The 23,998-nt window shown below is 40.5% G+C and overlaps 1 protein-coding gene across 2 annotated transcripts in view; it reads right to left on the bottom strand.

Annotated features, from left to right (window-relative positions):
- The window catches only part of sema6a (sema domain, transmembrane domain (TM), and cytoplasmic domain, (semaphorin) 6A), a 72,312-nt gene that overhangs the window by 5,634 nt on the left and 42,680 nt on the right, over window positions 1–23,998 (bottom strand). The window contains exons 7-18 of one of the 2 annotated variants that reach the window (XM_066643507.1): window positions 23,784–23,874; window positions 22,858–22,977; window positions 22,484–22,572; window positions 20,591–20,808; window positions 19,804–19,935; window positions 16,016–16,171; window positions 14,721–14,894; window positions 13,329–13,469; window positions 12,428–12,505; window positions 10,368–10,426; window positions 9,863–9,883; window positions 6,433–6,588 (exon numbers count right to left, since the gene is read on the bottom strand). In XM_066643507.1, the coding sequence (XP_066499604.1) occupies window positions 6,433–6,588; window positions 9,863–9,883; window positions 10,368–10,426; window positions 12,428–12,505; window positions 13,329–13,469; window positions 14,721–14,894; window positions 16,016–16,171; window positions 19,804–19,935; window positions 20,591–20,808; window positions 22,484–22,572; window positions 22,858–22,977; window positions 23,784–23,874 (1,435 nt within the window). The remainder of the gene's footprint in view (window positions 1–6,432; window positions 6,589–9,862; window positions 9,884–10,367; window positions 10,427–12,427; window positions 12,506–13,328; window positions 13,470–14,720; window positions 14,895–16,015; window positions 16,172–19,803; window positions 19,936–20,590; window positions 20,809–22,483; window positions 22,573–22,857; window positions 22,978–23,783; window positions 23,875–23,998) is intronic. The other variant, XM_066643508.1, reaches the window with a different exon arrangement.

Raw genomic sequence — 23,998 nt, 5'->3', positions numbered from 1 at the left:
GACAAAACGACCTGTTTTGTATGGTACACACATCTGCTTCTTCTCTGCTAATGGAGGGATCTGAGAAGCTTTTTCTTTCAACTTCACCCACACTTTTTTCTCCCCCCAAGTGAACTTGTTTTTTGCTCCTCACAGCTCTGTTTCACGTCTATTTGATGTTTTGAAGGGCTTCCCATCCTCAGCTCCATACATCTACTGCACAGAGCAAGGGAGATAAAGACTTCTCAAAGTACATCCATCTGAAGCATTCTTTTAAAAAAAAGAGATACATTCACTGAGAATGCAGATTTAGTATAGCTTTTAGCCAATGTTTAAACAAACCATCAGTTTATATGGTCTTTGAAGCTATCAGCTTAACCAAAGATTTGTGCTCAAGCCGAACAGCTAATGTTAAAATACAATAAATCTGATTGCTATCACCCGGTGGGGTTTTTTTTTTATCAGGTGAAGGGAAAAAGGAGAGTTCTGCCAAAACATCTAGCATGGTTAAAAATCAATACAACTTTCCATGCTATCTGCTTTTTTTCATGCTCTGCTAGCACTTTTCTCTCTTTTTTTCTTTTCTGTCCAGAATGACTTAATCTCATTGAGGTGTAGAGTAGTGTTACGTGGCCAAGAACGTTCTCAGCTATATAGTTTGGCATTTTGTGACACTTTCAGGTGCATTCTGTACAAAAGCGCCACTAAAGTCTACACATGCAGTTCCTAGGCCCTGGGTATGGTAACATTCTAAATGTGCTTCTTTAACTCATGCATATGACTTTACTGGATCGGTCAGCAAATGGGTTGAGATATTGAGAGTAAGGCTGATGAAACTTTCTGTGGAGCAGGATGTTTTGCACAGACTTTCCTCTGCTTTTAAAAAACCATGCATAGATTTGCCTTCGTATCTCAAAAGCATGTTTTGGGACAGCAGCAGCAGTCATAGCAACAAAGGCACAAACTTCAAATGTGCTGAAAAGTATTTTTAATCAATTAAATAAATTTTACTTCAGCTCTCATGATGAGACGCACAGTTGTAAGAAGAATGCAATGTTTCTGTCGTAATATATGTGCACAGTCAGGGTTAGTGTTTTCTAATTTTAGCTAGAGAAGTGCACCCCTATAGAACAATTTAATGTGGCAGAGCATTAAAAGATAGAACATGATAAAATGTTTCAGTGAACTTCGCAGTCCTAGCAAAGTGAAAATTAATTTCAGATACATCTAAAGCATGTACTGAGGTCACAATAAAGAACTTTTCATGCTGCGCCTGTGCCCATACATACATCTGGCCCAGTGTGATATAACGGTGGACATGACTTGCCCTTGGTGAGTTGAGAGAGAGGAGCTTAGTTTTAAATCAATCTCGTCTAGCCACTGAACCTTGTTTGAAGTGGAGAGGAAAGGCGCAGCCCTCTCATTGGAGATCAGGCTCAGGGACAGAGGCTCTCTCTCTCCAGCCAAAGACATGAAGAGAAGTTAAAGTGCTCCTCCCTTGCTACTGCGGGCCACTTTCTTTGACCTTGACACAGAGCTGTGAGGATATGGATGGGGCCCCACTTACACAGAGCCTCCGGGCTTCATCAGACCTTTGAAGATTTCTAACTTTCATGTATGAAGTCAATTGTTTCTTGAGTAAACTTCAAAGTGGTGTGCAGTCATACAGAAAACCAGGTCTCCAGAAAAGAGAAGGGCTGTTAGTTAAAGTAGAGGGCTAGAAAATCTTGCTTACATTTGAGATTCACTCTCTCTTTTAGGTGGACTTGTTTTTAAATCCATTGATTTTGGATGCCCTTACTTGCTATAAATGTAAAAGCAATTACCAAGGCTGCCAATACAACCTTGTCAAATAGTCTTATAAAATTCATGGGCACCAAATAAACCTCTTTAATGTAACCTTTTCTCCGGAGGTCGTTGACAGAAAAAGCAAGCGCGAGAACAAAGCTGGAGACAAGCAAAACGCATCTGAATTTCATGAGGCTTTGGTCCTGGACAAATTAGGTAGCTTGGAAAATGGTTCGCTGCGTTTGAGGGGGCTAAAAACACCAAAGTCTTGCTTGTCAATGTGCTCCATCCTGTGTGAAGGTATGACGTGTGAATATTCACACAGACACCTAGGCAATCCATGTGGCGTGATCCATCTTTTCTACAGCCATCCCGTTCTAAGGCAATGTCTGAAGGGAGGGAAGCAACAATTAACTTTGTAATCAGACATGTGTGAAAATGAGTCTCAGAGGACTTTGAGCGAGTTGCTAAAGCACAAGCATGAGTGTTGATTGATGACGGTTGGGGAAGGAGCTCTTTTGAGGGCCACGGTTCAAGTGACACATGTTCCTGTTGAGTCTCTCCCACATGAGAAATCCTGCAACCTAGCACAAGCACATGGTGTGGAGGATTTTGGCAAGGCCGTTGCATCTCTAATATGTTTACTTCACAGAAACATAATCAGATACCCTCTCAGAAAACACCATTTCTAATGCGTTTCCACAAAGTCTGGGGGGTTGGGTGTTGGTTGGGGTTAGGACACACTCAATATTTATTGCTCTTCTCTCTGTGAGATATCCCTAATTCTCCTGTGTTCACATAAACAACTCCACCACTGATCTCAAATCACTATCTCCCCTGTTTTATTTACCCACATTTTTCTACACTACTGTGGCAGAATGTGGTAATCAACTCTTATTGAACAAACACTCAAGAGATAAGTATTCACCAAGCAAACAAGCAGCCACAATAGCTCCAGTGAATTAGTGGAGTATACAGGGCACATAATACATAACCCTGTGTGATGCACAAAGCAAAAGGTCTGAACATTTCATCATCTGAATGTGAGACTGTGTTCCCAGTCTACAGTAGGAATAAGTAATGCCTCCTGTTCGTCATTATTAAGCAATGAAAATATGATTTCTTCCTTCCTATCCATTTTAAGAACACTATGCTCAGTTCAAACAGCTTTTAATAAGCTCTTCTGTACATTTTATTTGTCAAGCACCATTTAAAAAGACCAGCTCAAAAACAACAGTTCATTCCGTTCTGTGTGCTCACTTCTTTCCACTAGTTTTAGTCACTTTCCATCTCAGTAACCCCATAAAGTTAGATTTTGTTAAAGCTTTTCTGATGTTCTTGGAAAACTGACAGTGTAAGTGCTTTCTTTTTTTTCTCCACACAAGTGTAATTGTGCTTTTGCTGTCAGGGTCATGAATGGATGATTACGCATCTGCCCTAGATCTATGGAGAATTTTAAAAGGCTTTGTCTACAGCATCCTGATTGAGGCCATCATATGCGCGCCTTCATAATATTTAAGGTTTTAAGCCTGGCATATGTCACGGGGTAGGGATCGTTCATTCACAGCTCTAATGTGCACGTGACATTGTTCACAAGGGTACACATTCCCTCTCTCTCAGAAAATGTCATGCTGCGCTGTGCATAAACAGCCGTGCTGGCATTTATATTGCGTTATATCTGCATGAATAAGGTAAGGAATTATTGATTCTAATCACAGAAAATATCAAATGTCATGTGGATCTAGCATATGACATCTGTAAAACATATATAAATATAGTCTCTATATATTTGCGTGTGTGTGTGTTTATATAAAATAGGGAATAATCGGTTTCACAGCGTGGTGTAAAACTGCCACAACTTGAATTGCGTTAAGATGAATGTCTTCAATTACACTTGATATGAAAAGCACTAATCTGAATGCCATTAAGGCAAAGGTAGCTGAAAATAATAATCTAGTCTAGACATTTATCTCTCCATAACTGTCAATATGATTGAAAACCCTGTTGTAAAACTCTGTCAAAATGTGCTAGAAAATGTTAACCATTCTGTAATGGAAATTGGCTTCTCAGGTTTAAAGTCAAAGACCAAGAATCCCAAGGAAATACCATTAGCAAATGTACACACTGGCTGAAATCCAACCTCCAGAGAGGAAAATGAAGGTTTAATTCACCAACACAGACACCAGTTCAGTGGGTGTCTCTTATCTAGTCAAGCCATTTTCAGGAAGGTGGAACTTTCTGCAGACTTCACACTTGATCCGCACTGGACTATCACATATCAGCCCTTATGTCCACCCATCCGAGGAAGAGTAGTTTGGGTTAGCACTGATGGTGAACATACATACCATGCAGTTATGACAACACTACAAGTAATACAGAGAGAGAAACTCCAGAAAGACTTCTTTCTCTGTCTGTGTCTATATTGCCTTTGTAATTGACCTATAAATTCGAGAGCCACATAGAGACAGCCACAGGTTGGTGGGGACAGGAGGGCGGGGGAAGGGGGCTCAGACAGAAAGGAACAGGGTGGGAGAGAGAGAGAAAAAAAAGGGGCGGAAGGAGGGGCAGACAGAATCCATTCCCCAGACGAGGGAAAAAGAGATACGACTCCATTTGGGAAGAAAGAGGATGCGCTGTACAGTAGATTAGGGTTAGTAATAGGCTGTGGCTACATTAAGGTACAGCCTTGGAACGTTCCATCTGAGGAGATGAAAGGTCCTGTGGAAGGGAGACTACTCACAATGGCAGCAGATGGCGGAGGTGCAGATAGGGTGGGGAGGGTTGTGTGCAAGTCACTGTGTGTGTATGAGTGTGTGTGTAATGTAGGAGGGGGTGGGCAGGAGCAGTGGGATCTCACACACCACAGACAAATAGATGAGACCAGACACACAGTGCTCAAATGTACTGCGAAAAAATGTTGCCACCAGCCAGCCTTTGGTGCGGTGGGACTGGAGTGAACTCATAAATATTCCTTTTTGAATATTCATCAAATTCACATTTTGCCAGTGTTACACTAATGCACCATGGCACCGTGATATTACAGTGGTACAAAAATGTAGAAATGACCACTCTGGGCAAATTGAGTTGTGCCTCGGTATAGATAGTATTTTACATATGGGTAAAACCCATAATGCTTATAAGGAAAAATTTGTTAATGGCCATTTTAGAACCATCCCTTTTTTCTTTTTCAGAGTACATTGGTCACAAACTGATAATGAAATCACACCATAGAGATGTCCACAACAGGGAGGGGGGCTGTGTGTGAAAATTGATGAAAAAATGCAGTTATAATATTAAGCAGAAATAATATTGCAGTGAACGACACAGTTTATATTGCAAAAGAATTTTCTAAAAAGCAAAGCCGTGAAGTCAGCCGCCATGCAAGAGCAAGTAACAGAAACAACAGAACATCAGAATTACTCACTTAGACAAACAGGTCTAATGCCTAACTCATAGCAATTGACATTAAAAAGAAGCAGCATATAATAATAATAATAATAATAATAATAATAATAATAATAATAATAATAATGAAATAAAAGAAAAGGAACAACAGCAATAAGAAGCTCAATTTAGATACGAGCCTCTTTGCCAATACCAGTGATTTTGGATGTCAGCACTGGGTATTGGCAATAGAGGCAGCAACACTGCCGTGATGCCAAATAAGCATGCCTTTCTCTGCCACCATTGTGTATGTTCAACAGGTGTACTGCTTCCAGTGACCAAACAGAGGAAATGCTCTTGCACCTGAGCAACAAAATCAAACCTTTAATGGAGCAACAGTATGGGCTGGATGGAAGTGCAGTCTGTAAATTGTTTTACTTGGGTACTGAGTTACTCAAAACTCTGAAGATGAAAGACAACAAAAAAGCTGTGTATTTTATGATAAATTTACACAAACAGTTCCTTTGAGTTTTGCATAAACGTGACATTATGACTGCTGGTGTAAGCGAGAGCGCACAAATACATTTCTTTTTTGATGTATTTTATTTAAATGAGCAAATAGATTTTTAGCAGAAATGTAGCAGAATGCACTTAATCCCAGCCTGGAATGGGAGGCCAAAAATCCCAAAAGAGAGAGAGAGAAATCTTAAAAAAGAGCCACCTGCATACAAAACAGCCCTGACATGCCTCAGAAAGGAAACAGGGACTTACTAATTATGGACATGTCCCATAATCGATACATATTAAGCTCAGTGTCTTGTAGTAAGTTTAGCAAAAGCATTTTCCAGGTTTAGTGTAATAGAATTCATAACATCTTATTGATCCTGTGAATATCATAACCGTGTTACTCTTGTCACTAGCTTCATTACAAGTGACATTTACAACCAACCTTGAAAGTCTATGCGTTCGTATCTCCTAGAAAAGGGCGTTCAATGTCATGTCACAGAGCCAAGATAAAGATGGGGCCATCATGTGTAGGGGACATAAATACAGTGCAATCTTCCTCTTTCGTTGGCAATAGCTTGGATATTACATTCCTTTCCCGGGGGAAGGTACAGTCTTTGTTAAATAAATCTCTCTCTTCCAGGAGGATGGCAATTTGTTACACCCACAACTACGTCTCAGGCTTTACACGTTGGTCCAGCTGGAAGCAGTGAACTACTGTAAATCTCCTCCCCACCCTCCCCCACAGAAAATGGACTTGTTCATTCCAAGGCTTACCAGTGGACTCCTGCTGGGTTATTGAGGGCACTGCAATATAAGGGTCCCTCTTATCGGTGGGCAGGGGCGATTCCCTGGGCTCGAACATGCGGCCCTGTCCCAGCGGCCCGCTGGCGGGGGGCTGGGCAGTGCTGACAAAGGTGGAGAAGGAGCGGCCTGCAAGTTACATATACAGGTTATTATACTCTCGGCTGAGGCACGGTGAATGGTTTTGATGGACTGCTGCTAACATCTGTTTTGTGGAGCCAAGCTGCACGGCTCCTATTCAGTGCTATAGATGCTGCTGAGCCCAAGCAAATTAAACTATTAGTTCAAAGCTTGGAATCAGTTTTTTTTTTCAAACAGAAAAGTAATTGTGTAGCAGACTAATATAAGAAGTAATTGTAATACTATAAAGACAACATTAGCGGAGTCTTGTATTTGAAAAGTGAACACACACTAAGACAAAACTTGATAGATATTAATGTAGCAAGTTTTTCTTATATAATCCTTGTTGAATAACAATTTTTCGGTGTCTACTTTCTAATTCCATGCTATTGTACTGGGGAAAAGAACAAGTAAATATAAAACTAAAATGAAATATACAACATTATAAGCGATTCCAAACTTCCAGCAAATAAGCAATAATATAAGGAAAGTTGCTGCAATTAAAGTTTCTGTAAAAATAAAAAAAATCAATTCTCTGGCTCTCTGTTCCTGGGCTGAAAGGCGATCTGAGTTATGCCCATGTGTCACTCCGGCGCAGCTCCAGTCTAGCCTCATGAGGGCCGTGACCTTGCTGTGTCAGACAGAGAGGGCAGCTGCCTCGGAGGGACCCGCCATTGTGGCCACATTTTCCAATTTGGGGACCAGACAGATCTACTCTCTCTGTGGGAGTCACCTGGGGTGAGCTTACCTTATCATACAGGGCACTGGGACATGAACGGCCTGCCTCATATCTGTGGCCCTAGCTATTCTCCAGAGACTTCCTACATTCACACATCTTCACTCTTCTGCTAGAATTATGTTTTTTTTTTCCTGACAAAGAGCATGACAGGCATTTAACATAAGTTTTGTTGTTAATCAATTTGTACTGAAACATTCTTAATTTAATAATTTCTGGAGGCAAGATAAATGAATTATATCGAAAAAGCATTAATAACTGTTACATGCTAAACAACAAACAAAAAGACAGGTGCTGATAAATGTTCATTCTTGTCCTCTTTCATCAGGATACAGATATCCCATCCATCTTTTGAACTTCTAACAGATTACACAAAGACCAACTGTCGCTTAGGAATCAAAAAGGCTTCCTTCAAACCAGTTGCTTCATCATAAACAACATTCCTGTAACTGTAATCACCTTGTATCTTAATTAAACTATAAACTCCCTATCCCACGCATTTGTGGAGTGTTGCAGAGATGCCTCTGTACGCCATCGGTCTATCATGCACGACAGCCTCATGGTCTCCCAGTAGCAATCATTAAAATGATTTATTTAAGAATGCGCCAGAGGCTGAGCGATTAGTGTGACAGAGCTATTTTATAATTCATTCTCCACGGCCAGGGGAAGTGCCACAGAAGCAGATGACACACATACAGGAGCGAAGGCTATGGCTTCTCCGAAAAAAAAAATAATCTCTAAAACACCAACTTGCACATCATTTTACCAGTTCAATAAACGACAATAGGCCTTCCAGCAGTAAACAGCTATATTTTCCAAATGATAATCAGCTCTGTAATTGTGTGTATGAAATTGAACTATTTACAACAAGAATGAACGAAAAATGCTGTTCTAAAAACAGTATATTAACAATCCAATTTCAGTCACATTTTCCCCCATGCCATCAAAACCCACATCAGCTTGTATGAGGAATGTATCATTGACAAACTGAAAGAAATTGGAATTGGCACATTTTTTTCAGGAGTTAAAATACTCTACTGCCCACAACAGGTCACAATCTAGTCACAGATATTAGTCTGGAGAGTGGTTTAAAACTCCAGTCCAGTTCAATCTGAACACTCACTGATACCCAGAGTAATTAAAAAAGAACAAAAAACAAACAAAAAAAACCCCTTTAACCTTCATTCACTACTCAGAGGTTTTCTTGTAGGAACTATGTAATTCAGTGACTGGAATACTGTCATTGTCAAAAGTACAGACACTGCTTACAAGCAATGAAAAAACCCACTGATCAAATTTTGATTAAGATGAATTTGGATCTGACTACCTCTTAAAAAATGTATTTCTGTTCATGATTCCCTCATTTTATGGGTACTTAAGTGGATGTGCCCCATCCAAGATATATTCCTGCCTTGTGTTCAGTGATTCCATTGAAATTCTAGTCCCACCACAAATATAAAATGAACCAGTAATTTTCGTTCAATTCTAGTGTCAAATTATTAATATTTTTTACAGATTTATTGGCTCGATGGCCCAAGCAGCCAGTGGAGATTTTGATATCTGTCTACTCCTACACATTTGGCGATGTCTGACATGTGACAATCAGAGATAAGTAACAGAGAAAAAGGCTAAATTTATGCAAAGATTAAAATCAGATAATCATACAGTTTTCCAAAAAGAATGATTACTAATGTGATATGTAGGTCGCAGAGGCAGGCATTCTCACCATCTCCTACCAATCAGAACTGTTTAGTATTCTGTTCTGTACCAGAGGGAACCATATCAATCATACATTTTCCCACATTCCTCAGTGTGTGTGTGTGTGTGTGTGTGTGTGTGTGTGTGTGTGTGTGTGTGTGCATGTGTGTACATTTTAGTTTAGCGGGGGCAAGTGAGCATGTGCATTTATAAATACGGGTGCATGGGAGTTTGCGTGCATATGCATGCATGTGTTTGTGCACTGTCGATGCGCCCCACTTTTTCCGGATTGTATTTCATGAATAATTTCTAGAGGAGCTTTGGAGAACAAGCTGCTGTTTAGCCTCTGTAAACAGCTTCCATCATTTGCATTTGGCTACGTCTCTAACCCACAAAGCCGCCTTCTATTAACCAGCTAGATCCATCCAATTAGGAAATCAAAGGTCAGGGCGAATCAATGGGACCAGTGAAGGCTTGTAGAGAATAGAGTGGGGGGAGAGTTATGGCAGAATGGGGGTGTGAGGCCTTCCCTCAAAAATAGACTAGGGATTCAAGCAAGCCGAGCTGCTAGAATGCTGCACTAAAGAGGGGAAAGCTGAAATTAAATGTACAAAACTAACCGCTTGAAGAATTTGGAGAAATTTCATGGTCATGAGTAGGCTGAAGGTCTGAAATTGAAAAATAAACGGGAACAGAGGAAAGAAACCTTAAGAAACCTTACTTTCTTGCGTAAAAGTAATTGTCAAATGAAAAAAAGACAGAGAGAGTGAACAGAAAAAGATAAAACACTTGAAAGTGGGGGGATAAAAATTTGCCTATATGCAATTGCCTTTAACTTATGTCACTTACCATTTAGAGCCACAAAGGAGTCTGAAAAAGCAAAAGAAGACATGTGTTAATGTATTAAAAAGAGATTCATTCTTCATTTCATATCCATTTGATTATAAAATATGCATACGCTAATATGTTAACACATGTTTCTATTAAAAAGGAAGGTATTTATAATTAATAGCCTCTACAGCAGCCAAAACTTTCATTAGACCATACAGGATATAATCACACCTTAAAGGGGAAATAGTTGTCAGCTTTCACTATTCACAACAACAACAAAATGATGCAATAAACGAATGCAACTTAGAACAAGCCTCTATAGGTCTTAGTGTAGCCCATTGAATCGGTCACACTGAAACCCTCTGTTATATGTGTGTGGTTCTAAAGCGAGGCCTGGCCTCTGTGTCTAGTGTGTTGCTGCAGCTGAAGAACAGGCTTCTGAGGCTGAGCCCAGATAAACAGGAGGGAGAAGAGGAGAACAGAGAGCGAGCGAGGGTGGAAGAGAGAGGAGGCCTTTGCTTACTTTGGCAGTCTCCCAGTCCATCTGTGTTGCCCTGCTCCACGTCCTGCTCGAATGACCATCTGCATAATCAACAGAGACAAGACACACGGCAGTGAGCGGCTGCGGCCCTGCTGTCTCGTAGTGGCCTGTGTGAGGACGAGTGCGGCTAAACTTTAGGTGCACGACCTCCAATTTTGCACTGGGACTCCACTGTGAATTCCAGCCCAGGTGTTTTTGGGTACATGACAAAAATGGATTCATATAACCTCACGGTATTGTCAAGTTGTATACTTAACCGCATAATCCTAACATTTCTTATGCAATAACTACTCTAAAACTAGCATGTATGTTGTATAAGAAGTAAACACTGAACTGTGGGGGCCCTTTATATGCCCATGGAACTATGCAAGACCTGTTAGACCACCACAATCCCCATCAGATAAACACCACCTTAAACTTTCATCGGTCTTTCCACTGAGGCACACAAATCAGGCAGCTGTCAAGAACCTATTACTGAGAAAAAAGCAAACAAAAAAATCTTTATTCAAATAAAAAAGAAGGAGAGGAAGCCAACAACCCTAGACTTCTCACAATCCAAATCATTTTAAACACAATCACTGAACTTTGGAGGAGGAAACTCTCCCTGCGGATTTCTCAAACCAATATGCAAAATGTGTCTGGGCTTTCCGAGGGGTCACTGGGGTTAAGTGATCCATGGATGCAAATTTGTAAAGTAATTCCAAAGGTTTCTTTTCTTTTTTTTTCCAAAGCTACCAACAAGAACAATTCACTTCTAGAAGCCTAATGCAATCATAAGTAAAGGGGACACAGACAAGGCGCTGAGGAATTGAGTGCGCTGTTATCATACAGGCCTCTATTGTCTCGTGTCAGGCTGAGCCTGCTATTCCTGACAGACGTTCAGCCATGCAATCAGGGGAGACAGCCCAACCGTCAAAGAGATTACATTCCGGGTTGTCACAGCTGACAGAGCCACATCTCCTAGCTCCCAGTAGGGCCATGTATTGGGAGAAAAAAAAGTTTCCAAACTATCACAAAAAAGAAATGATACATTGTTCAGGACAACCCATTTTCTGAAGTGCAGCGAAAGTAGAGTTTTCATTTGCAGGGGGCGATCGATTCACCTAAATGTTGTACTCTGTGAATCGAGACGCAGTACATCAATGATATATAATGTCTCGATGTCACATCGCCTCAACACCTCCAAGTACATCCAACTATATAAAATAGAGTATGAGCGCACAAAGAACAGACTCTTTCTATGATACTGCTGTCTGTTGTAAGAAGAGACAAGTGTAAAGGTTTCACTATTGCTCTCAAAGATACACAATAAAGCACAAAAGAAGAACACCCTCTTCTTAAGCTATTTCAGTCTGTTGTAACAAAGTCTACAAAAGTGTGAACTCGCAGTGCTTGCTCTCTGGGGCCTGTTTTTGCACCAAAGCTTTTCATTAAATGCTGCACAAAGTGTCGAGCCAAATGCCTTTCAATCGCTCACCACAAAACCCAACAGATCATAACCACGTAATCCTCCACTCAGTCCCTCAGTTAGAAACACTGTGCAGCAGGAGTGAGGTCATCTAACCTCTTAATGCCTCTGTCTACTCAATTTCCAAAGTGGAAAGCTCAATCAGAGCAGTCAAGGCTTTGGAAATAATAACAGAAAAAACAAAAAAACAAAAAACAACCAGTGTGCATTGATCGATTGCTTTATGAAGATAAAATTCGCTTAACATCAAAAAGCCTCCCTCTCCTGCAATAATGACTTCATCTGCAAAATACATGATATCTGCCCCCAGAAATGCCATATTATGTTTGTTCAGCAAGCAATCCACCGCAGCATGGTAAATACAGCTACAAATTATGGTGTCTCCCTCCTCCTCAAAGAAGGGTCAATATCTCTCTCCTGTTCCTTCCATCAGCTTTTCCATCAGCCTCATCCATGAGAAGCAAACCACAATTAGACGAAGCTGTGGAAAAAACTGAAAACTAGTGGACGTAGGTCATCAGGCTGCACAACCAGCAGTGGTTGCGGCTGCTGCTGAATGGGTGGATCAACGTACTTTGTGTTGGTGACGACTTCTTTGCAGGCTCCTTCTGACACCCAGCCGCAGTATGGGTCCCTGGAGGCAATGCAGGACCTGCGCAAGGACAGGCACACTCAATTTATCAGGAGATCTTAACACTTAATAGTGCCCCAATGGCAAGTAAGCTTTAAAACATCTTTTCTTAAAATTTGTTTCATTAATTCTTGTTCAGAGCCCTCTGAAAGAAACTGAGAAATTCCACTGAAAATACGTTCATTCATTGTCTGTAACCGCTTATTCAGTTCAGGGTCGCAGTGGGTCAGTCAGGAGCACAACCTGGAGGGGGCGCCAGTCCTTTGCAGGGCGACACACATTCACACCTACGGACACTTTTGAGTCGCCAATCCACCTACCAAAGTGTGTTTTTTGGACCGTGGGATGAAACCCACGTGGACACGGGGAGAACACACCACACTCCTCACAGACAGTCACCCAGAGCAGGACTCAAACCCACAACCTCCAGGTTCCTAGAGCTGTGTGACTGCGACACTACCTGCTGCACCACTGTACCACCCTCTAGTGAAAAAAAAATCTGAAACTTTAAAAGGTACAGGCCTTTTATTGCTATTTAAATATGATCAAAATATTTTGGTCCAATTGTTTTTCTTTTTTTCCCACAGAAAGACAATCCATACAATTTAGCTTTTTTTGACATATTAACAATTGCAAGATTGATTTTAACAAAATAATAATAATAATAATAATAATAATAATAATAAAACACTTCTAAGGTTTAACCAGAATTTCTGAGCACATTTATCTTCCCCAGCATCTGCTGAAAACGGTGAGTACAGGTCTGACATCCATTGTCATGAATAAGTGAAAAAGGAAACCGCTGATAATCTAAGTAAGCTGATATGGAGGCGTCAGTACTCACTTTTTGCACTTCCCATGTCGCTCACACCGTGACAATGGCACTTTTACAACACACGATGTGAAGGCCACAAAGAGAGAATGGCTCTTGCTGTCAATCTGCATGCTGATAATACGCTTATCGTCTACGCCCTCTATACTGCACCTGAAGACACATAAACAGAATCCAGTTATTTCTTGCTGTTTCCCAGTAATTGTTTCCATAAAACCAACATCAATGCAACTTGAAGGGCAAGTTCAGCAAACAAGTTTCTCCTTAGCTCACATGTAGCTGATCAGTCTGGAAGAGTCTTGTGTCTAAAGCTTTTATCTTTAGCTTTTCACTGGAGGTAATGTAGCTACTAACTACACTGGAGCAAATATAGCAATAAGTATTTTTTACTAATGTCAAATAGGCTTGCTAAAATGGTTATGGACACATAAGTACTTCATATAGCTAAACAACGGTAGTAAATCATCTTGGTCCATGCATGCTTATTCCTCACAGTATAGTTGTTGTCCTTCCTCAAATGCAGTTTAAAATTTGGCAAAAGGTTGTTTTTTTTAGGTTGTCTGTTTCAACAACCTGGTTTATTTAAGTTTTAAACAGTTACAAACAATTTTTATGCAATATTTAGCAGTTGTGAAGTCTCTCTGCTAGAGTTACCCTGTGTGGTTGCCTTGAAGGGCATAGAGCTTCACTTTAATCCCATGCTCCACAGATCTAAAGTGGGGGGTGGTGGGATTTAATTCCAGCTTCATGAAGGTTGGCCCCCATGCATTAAAGCTCTCAATTAAGGCTTATGGTCCATCTACCCTGTGTAATGTGTGGTGGGCATCTTTGCTCTGATCCTTCCCTGTAAAGTCACTTACGCTAACCGCTAAAGCTAAGCCATATGGCCTGTGGCCAGAGAATGCTCTGCCCGTGCCACGCTGTGTGTGTGGGGGGGCAGGTTTGCTCGCTTTCCTACTCCACACTTTGTCACATGACACATCTCAGTGGCTAACAACAGCCGTCTCCTTAAAAGCCCTCTTTGGTTGACTGTGTCCAACGGCAGCTTTCATCTGCATATTTGCTTTGGCCCCTGTTTCTCTGTTTATCCCACAGCAGCTCCGTCCCAACCTCCTCACTGAATCTTAGAAAAAGAGAGGAATCTCAGCTGGGTTTTAAGACACTCATCCGATCCCCTCCTCAAACCGCTGTTTATTCTTTAATCATTCACCATTCGTTAGGCCAGGCCTTGCGGCGACAGCCCAGCGGCAGAAGTTCAACTACACGCTCTTTAATTTACTCCCCACATGTGAGAGGCTGTAACCTGATACAACTCTTTTAAATGATAGAGTAGTGCTTTTCAGTCTAACTGGGGTGATGTAGCTTGGCCGAGATTCTGGGATGGGGGCGTAATGGAATACAAACTTTTCAGGGTTGTAGATGCTCAGCTCTTCGAGGAAGAGGCTGTCGTTCAGAAAGCCGTTGTTCATTTTAGCCAGGAACTTGAGAATGATGCCCCTTTCCGAACCCAGGAAAACAACGGTGTGGTTGTGATAGGGCCCAGCAGCATTATCCACCGCTATGCGTGTGAGGCGATATCTGCAGGAAGAAGGTGGAGAGTGAAGAACAAGGAGAGGGAGCCAGAGAGAGAAGAGAGAGAAAAGCATAACAAAGCAGAGACAGAATGAAATTGCCCTGCGATTCCCAGACATAAAAATGTTCGGCTCTACACTCGCTAAAGAAATTAGATCGTTATCTGCTGCCTGCCGCTCCAATTACCATGCTTATCTTGGTGTTAATCAAATGTATGTATAATTTTCAAATCAGTATGCAAATACACTTTCAAGGTAATTAAAACTGTCGGGATGAAAATGGTAAGACAAATAAATTACCCAGGAATTTACTTTGATCTGTGCAAATCTCTTGAGTCTTAGAGCAGCGTGTACGATATTAAAACATGGGAAGGAAGACGATGGGAAACATGTATTACTGAAATATGTGATCAGTAATTTGGCAAATTTACACAGACAGGGTCTGAAGGCTGCTATAAGCCGGGTGGTCCTCTCCTCTTACATCACCATTTCCATTTGTATGTAACGTTGATTTGTCTTTTAAAAACAAGCCAATACTTTGCTGTCGTCCTGACCTGGGAGAGTCCTATCCCTCTATACATTGTCTGGATGACAGGAACATCCTCCTGCACGGTTTGAAAATGGACCCCATTGTTCTAATTTGTTAGAAAAAAGAAACACTTGAATTGAAACATCTTCCCTTCAGGGTAGAGCTGAGATAAAGTCTTACTCCAGATTCAGTTTCCAGCTCACTTCCTGCAGCTGAAGAATAATCAGCTCTGTTATTGGTGAAACAGATATCCCAACCCCCTGCCCCAGATACCAAATGAATTTATTTGAGGGGTGCTTAGTGCTTGAATTTGACTTGGCCACCATTTTGCATTGCAAATGACTGGATCTAGTGCCAAAATGAGCACTGATTACCATGCTGAATAGGATCCATTTATCCACAGTTATCATTAAAGATGAATCATTATGGAATACGTATTTCAGATTATCAGAAGGGTCTCCTTTGCCTTTAAAGCCTATAAGCAATACATTTATAAGGAGTAATAAGAATTTCTCACCTAAATATTTAAAATGTACTTAAAAGAAAATGAGCAACGAACTTCATTAGTGGTTGAAGGCTGTTCTGATGTTAATGCTCACCGAACCATTGTTTTGAGAAACCAAGGGCGGTTGGCAATGGAGGGCACTGCCTCGTCCATCAGAGGGTGCATCTTGATGAAGTTCAGAGTGTCATCCGGGAATTCATTGGACACTTTGTACCTCTCCACCGATGGTGATCCAGCACAGCAGCCTGGCCTGGCAAATGAGGACATGACAACAGAGAGTGATTAAAACTAGGGGTGGGCAATATTGCCATAAAATAATATCATATTTTAGGGTATTTTGGCGATAACAATATTTTTGGCAATATAAACAAAACACTGAAAAATACTTTTATTCATTTCAAAAACAAACTATTGCAACAAAATAAATGTTATATTACTATTAATTATATTCAATAAAATACATTTTAAACAGTACCAGGGTTTATTGTACATTGGTTATATTGTAAACAAACCCTTCAAACCTTCGCTATGCCTAAATCACTCATGTAAAGAACATAGGCCATATTATGGGTAACTTCATGATGTCATTACGTAAACAAGTCAGAATAGCACTATTATCACGATATAGAGTTTTTATATCATTTAAGAAATTATGACGATATTATCACGAACGATAAGGTACGGCACAGCCCTAATTAAAACATAATTCTTCTTTGCAAATCTCCTGAGTACCAGGCTGTGTGTTGTTTGGTACCAGCAACTGCAAACTACAGTATGGGCTTATAGCAGCCTAACTGCAGAAGTCACTTTTTAAAAAATATCATCATGATTTTTTTAATATTGCACTTTTCCTAAGGCCTAATTATTGCAATTACTTTTTTCAAATATTTATATATGATTATTAATATATCAGTCTACTAGATTCCATCTCTGTCTCTCTGGATTAAATTGAAGTGAGTATCATGAACCCCGAAGATGCTGTTGGGATTTGTGAGAGCCCAGGATTTTTTAGTTATTTTAACTTAAAATGTCGGAGCATTATTAATGGAACACATGGAGTTTCACTGCTCTTATGCAAAATATATATGTGCTCACTCAAATTAGCACTCCATGTGCTCATATGTCCACTGGTCATTTCCAGGCTTTCACTGCTCATCTCAGATTTTCACTGCTTGAGCTGAAGTTTATCCTGTGTGCTCGCAAAAAACAATTTGTGCTTCACGCAGACATTTCCACTCCTCATAACCTGAGGCCATTGAATTTGTCAATGATGAATCAGGCTTGAGATACAGGTGTGTTTAAGGCATACTTCTCAACCAAAAAAATGTGAAGAGCAGCAAAAACTATTTAATTACTCAAAATATGTAACCATTTCTGATTGGCTAAAGTGAGGAAATAAGGCAGTGATATTACTCCAACCAGTCTGTCAAACATGAGTGGTTGTCTGGGTCAGGAGCTCCTAGAGCACTGTCTATGGCATTAAACGGAGAACAGTGACAATGAGGACCTATATTGCATAAAGATGCATTCAGTAATTCATCATAGCTAAAGCAAATTTGCACAGCTATCTGTACTGTCTCAATGTATATCAGGGACAGAATAAACATTACACGAATGTCATGAAAGGCACGGTGGTTGACATACACATCTTACAACAGGAAACACAAATCTGTTGTAGTCAAAACATCATACCAAAAATAAAAAAAATGGCAAAGTTTAATTTTAATAAAAGGTTTCTGTCAGGTTCATTTCGGTGCAGTTCATACTATTTGGCTTCTGTGCACATTATACAGCCTGACTAAGCACTGTTTTGCATACACAAGCAACACATGGTGCCTTTTCCTTCAAAAAACAAAACAAAAAAAAAAAAAAAAAAACGGTTCAGCAAGAGTAAACCTTCTCATCTGTTAGTACACTCACGCCATGTAGAGGGAAAATATAAATTACATAAAAACAGAGCTACTGCTTTCGCTCTCATTAACACCTGACCTTGTTTCCCACAAACACATAATTTTATGCTAATCAGTGCCGCCGATACCCTTGTAGAGCTCGACATGACGAAAAAACATATGGAGGGCTAGAAATGGCTTGCAATCGTCTTCAGTGGATCTTAAAAGGCTTTTTCAGGGGGATGCAGTTAGCTCCTTGGTGTGATAATTAGGGGTATGGGGGACAAAGATTGACCAGACTGGCTGGTGCTTTTGGAAAATTAATCAGCCATCTGGAAAATGAGCTCATGCCTCATTTGCTAATATGTACTTTCTTTTTCTCACTCCCTCTCCATTTCTCTCTCTCTCTCTCTCTCTCTCTCTCTCTCTCTCTCTCTCATGGCAAGGTAACATGTTATTCAAAGAGCATTACCCAAGGTGACCATGATTCTTTTATAAGGCATACATAATGCCTCCCTATGTTATTTGCAAATATTCAGAAGTGTGGTTGACTTCTTGTCACAGAATCCCAAACACGGATGCTAATTGGGTCTGTGAAAGTGCACAGTGCCACTGTTGTTCTGGGAACAGTACTGTGTGCCCAGTGAAAGCAATGCACTTCCCGCAATCTCTGCAACACTGTAGAAGCTGTGGTGCCAGTGATACCAATATGTAACACGTTCATATTCATCACATTCATCAGATCTGTACAGTCCCATTTTGTGTAAAATATAATCGTCCCCTGCCAGGTTTGCTGGAATACGACTGAAACTTTGAGATTGAGAATGAGAATCTCAAAATTTTCTTTACAAATTTACAGTCTTTTTGTCATTATTATGTCTTAAATCAGCTCATTCATGAACAACATGCAAGAAAACTCAATTTGGGCTATACTCTGGCTTCAGGAGCATTTTAGAAGCTTTAAACCACACGCTGCTTGTAAATGACTTTAAAATACATTTCAAATGAAAAATAAATTTGAAAGAACACCAATGTATCATAGTGTAGGTAGCAATTTGCTTTTAGTCTCCTTGTTTTACTTGTCTAAATTAAAATGGGGCTTGTCAGTACCTGATATAAGGAATTTTATGCTCGGAGGCAGCAATAGCAGAGCAATCTTGAAGGAAGAGGAAACCCAACACTTTAGGTTTCTAAAGTCATTACATGCTCCAAGCAAAACCGTGCCACTATCTATGTTTGTCTTGAGCATGCAGTTTGGTTGGCCATTCACTGAAGTTAATTTGCACAGTGGGCGAGATTGAACAAAATTGTGAGCCCCAGTGCTGGGAGCTTGTTCCTCTCTTGTTTTTTGAGCACTGTTCATATTTGGCATGTGATTGTGCTTTGGTTGCTGAAACTGTTTTTTCTTAGTGTTTACATTTGACTTCTTTTTGTTCAATGTCATCTTAATTAAAGTCAAAGAAAACACATCTAAAACACAGACGCTGTGTTTTCTTTGGTATGAGCTGTTTGAGTCACTCGGTCGGCCTCAGCGTTTAGGCTCTCCTCTGTGTTGCTTCCATGTGCCAGAATCACTTGAATACAGCGTGGTAGTGCGGTTTTAAAGGGACAGTACATGAACAAACATTGGGGACATAACAGAATAAAAAAAACTGTTAAAAATGTATATATAATAGATATACACAATATTACGTCGATTAGAAGTTCTGAATGTTGATTTCGAATTTTTTTTTTTCGATTAATTGCCCAGCCCTAGTAATAATGTAATTTGAATGTAAATCTTAATCATGAAATTAAATTGTGATTATATTATACAAAGAAAATAGCAAAATGTATATAATACACTTAGCTATAAAGCGGTTTTCAAGAATCCAAAGTGCTAACAATTTAAAGAATCTTGTTAATAAAGGGTACGATATGTCCGCTTTAAGGTTGAGCCTTATTGCTGAGAGTTTCTGAAAGATATGCAGGATATAAGAGCACTACCGGATACCTGGGTTTGGGCACCTTCTCCTCGGGCACAGGGGTCCAGGTGGAATCCGGGGACTTCTGTTCTTTGAAGCGGCCTGTGAAGACTGTAGCAATGTCTGCCATGTCATAGGCGCAGACGGCCGATCCTGGAATGCTGCAGCAGAGCCAAGAGACGTCCAGTTATTCAAACGCAGATACCCACAACTTTGTACATAACAAAACTCTGACTCAAGCATTCTCTTTTGCATCCTCTGTTAGCAGTCAGTTTACCAGGAATACAGCAGGAAGAAAGCATACAAGGACATAATTGTGACAGTTACAGAGATTGGATTCTGTTAAACTCAGTGTCCAAAACTGTAAATCTCAATAATCAGCCAGAAATACTCAGCCAGTGAGGCTGAACTGGCATGTTGTCAGAGCATTCGGTCAGAACCAATGACTAATACGTCCCCATTGTACAGCTGGAACTTCCAGTCAATAGAAGTTCATTCTCTACGCTTTGATTAACTTTGAATATGGCCCTTACTGAAACCCTCATTGAAATTTCTTAGTTGCTTGGCTGATTTTAATGCCCATTAAGCAGGCTCAATTGCACTGTCACAAGCAATTGGTTTATCTCCTTAAACCTCCATAACTTGGGAATTGTAAAATACGGTGAGCTCTATGATTCTAATTTAGATAAAGAAATTAGCTGCCGAGACTTTTCTCTATTCATTATTGATAAATCAAAAACCTCTCCCTCAGAATAGGCTGCTCTGTATTACAGGGTCAGAGACTTAGCAGGACTGGTAAAAAAAGAATGAACATACCTGTTGTATGGCGTGGAGAAAGTTGCCATTACCACATCGCGTCCATTGATGTGGATGACATCAGTGACTGCCTGCAGGATGTTGAAGTAGAAGTGTGAGTCTCCAGGGATGGAGCAGTTCAGCCGGGCCTTTAGGAAAGATGTCCACTGCTTCTCCAGCACGCGCTGGGAGCCGCCACGGTCATTCTTACACACCCGTGCCACCCGAGGGAATACCACCTGGCAAGGGATCGATGCAGCCACTGAAACTCTTGTTGTGTTGGTAGCACCCTCAAACTCTACTTATTATTATTATTATAATTAAACCCAGTACCTTCTAAAGCAGCATGTGAAATCTCCATCTCATTTTATATTTTTAATCCTGATTTTTAAATATATTGCTTACTCAGGTTTATAACCTAATAACTTCACTGCAACATAATTAGAAATGCCTATAAAAATTAGATTGTAAAACTACACTGATCAACCATAACATTATTACCACCTCCTTCTATCCACATTCACTGTCCATTCTCTCAGCTCCACTGAATGTACAAGAGCACTTTGTACTTCTACAATTACAGGGTGTAGTCCATTTGATGTTCTGCACACTTTGTTTCCCACCTTTCACCCTGCTCTTCAATAGTCAGGACTCCACAGAGCAGGTATGATGTGGGTGGTGGATAATTCTCAGCACTGCAGTGACACTGGTATGGTGGTGTTGTGTTATTGTGGGTGGTGATGGTATGAGTGGATCAGACACAGCAGTGCTGCTGAACTCGTTAAACACCTCTGTGTCACTGCTAGTTGAGAATAGTCCACCAACTAAATATATCCAGTCTGCAGCAGCCTGTGTCCACTGATGAAGGACTAGGGGATGACCAACACACACTGTGCAGCAACAGATGTGCTACTGTCTCTGACTCTAAATCTACTAGGTGGACCAACGAGTTAGGGACAGTGGACATTGAGTGAAAACAGTGTTTAAAAACTCTAGCTGCTCTGCTGTGTCTGATCCACAGGTAGCAGAACAACACACACGCTAACACACCACCACCGTGTCAGTGTTACTGAAGCGCTGAGAATGATACGCCCCCCAAATCATACCGGCTCTGTGGAAGACTATGGCCATTCAAGAACTCGATGAATCTGGGCAAACAGCTTATTTAGAGTAACAAGTGGGCTACAGTCTGTAGAACTACAAAGTGCTCCTGTGGGGTCAATGGAGTTTACAGAATGGACAGTGGGTGTTGAAACAAGGAGGTGGTCATAATGTTATGGTTGATCAGTGTAGATTAAATTGTGCATTACCATCTAAAGTTGTCAAATATTTTCTCTTATTTTTAGACCTTTCAGAGATCTTGAACCCTTGAGCACACCACTTAAGACCCCTGCACTCACAAAGTAGCATGACTGTAATTACAGTAATCTTTCAAAAGCATCCCTACTGTAAGCTCTGAAAGCTGTATTCACAAGCCTTGCTCCCACTACAATTAGACCCCAACCTTAGAGCACACACACTTTGCATAAAAAGGACATGAAATAGAAATACAAATCTCAGAACATCCAGTCAACACAGATTCATGCCTTCATGGTTCATACATTAACACTTTTTGAGCCCAGCTCTTTAAACACATTTAAATAGTTAAAAGATATACAGTTAGGGGAGGGGTAGTATAGGTACCTATTTTGGGTATTCAGACAATGTCTGCAGAGTCCTTCCTTGTATTTTTAGCCCCTCTTTCCTGAGAGTGTTTTCCTATTTTGAAAAATGCCTGACCTTTCCTGAAAACGCTCTCAGATATTTAAAACACCCATTTCCTGTTTGCTACCTAACGCACATCCTGTCTGGGTATGAAGGTAGGAACTGCTGTCTTTTCAATCAAGATGGAAGTCATGAACGCCGTTTCCTCACCTTTCCCATGCTGTTGTATTCCATGGCGATTTCACGAAAGAAAAAATAAATAAAATCACCATAATCCACTGCCTGGACAAAATAGGGTTCTATTAAAAAAAAAAAAGCCTGGGTAAATTCACACATAAGTCCAATGTACTTTCTCAACTTTTACATTGCATTGATTGAACAGTGATGAAAGGCAAGACTAAAAGACTAAACTTAGCAGAAGACAAGTCAACTGCTAACCTCCTTGAGCTAGTACAAGGCCATGTTTCTATCAGCAAGACTGATAAGGAAAGGAAGCTAAGCCCAAACAAAAGTTACTCATAGAGATATAATCTCTCCATGTAAAATATATTCATACTTGCTCTTTCCTTCCATTCACTTCTTACCTTTTAGCCACTTTGAATCGTGTTTGACTGTGCGTAGGGTCGGGCTGTCTCCTAGGCTGCGATAAATGACAGCGTCGATGGCCAGAAAGTCAGTGACCGTGGCAGAGTACAACTTTCCATCTGCAAAGATGATAGAGAAATAATCGCTGCGTTACAAACACTTACGCAAAAGGTTCTGACAACGACCACACAGGAACACACACAGGGCTTAGAATCACAAAACCAAAACTAGGCATGCTGAAACACAGTGACAAGCTCCTAGTGTTCACAAACACTTGTACGTACACCTACTGAAAGAAGTTCAAAGTAAAATAAAAACAACCATAGCCACAATGAGACAGTAAATGGAAAAAAGTTAGAGTCACCACCAAAATGTTTGCTCTGCTTTGGCAAAACAAAGCAAAATATGATGGCAATAAAGCAATTAGTTTAAATGTGACTATCATTGGGAATGAATCACTTTAGCAGGCCTCACAGTGGAAGGCTCCTCAAGCCACTAATGGTGAGATGACTCATCTGGGTTTTCCATCTTGGGAGTTATTTTTAATCCCCATATTTTGGGGAGGACTCCATCTTATTTTTTTTTCTAATACCACAATAGTTTCATGTGTTTCCAAACCAGCCACAGGCGAACGCTGCCAAGCGGCATGCTCTTCCCAGAAACAGAAAGAGAATCTGCTAGCTCAGACTGCCTTGGAGTGCCTTGTATTCCTGGCATGCTTCTGTAAGACTTACAGTACAGGGCCATTTAAAGAATGCACATTACTGTTTAAAAGTTGTGGCATGTCTGGCACTTGCCACCAACCACCAACAGTCTTAAAACAGAAATATGCAGCTTAATATGCAGCTAATATTCAAAAATAAACACATTAGCCATGTTTAGTTTAATGAGTAATTATATTAAAAGAGTTTTCTTGATGGCTCACCAGCAAACAAAGCAACATTGGCATGCTTGGCGTCATATGGGCATCGGGCCATTCCACTAATCTCCTCCCCAAGGGCATCCAGAGTGTCCGTCTAGAGACAGAAAAGTAGAGTTCAAAGGTCAGCTTCACCCACATAGCAATAAGCAAGTCATTCTGCACCTAAACACTTCTACATCTATCACCAGCTATAATATTCAACTCACTGTCGATAGCCT

Source organism: Hoplias malabaricus, chromosome 14 (assembly GCF_029633855.1).
Source record: "Hoplias malabaricus isolate fHopMal1 chromosome 14, fHopMal1.hap1, whole genome shotgun sequence".
NCBI classification, from domain to species: Eukaryota; Metazoa; Chordata; class Actinopteri; order Characiformes; family Erythrinidae; genus Hoplias; species Hoplias malabaricus.
Note: the sequence above shows the minus strand (reverse complement) of the source record. Positions and strands in the feature narration are given on the sequence as shown.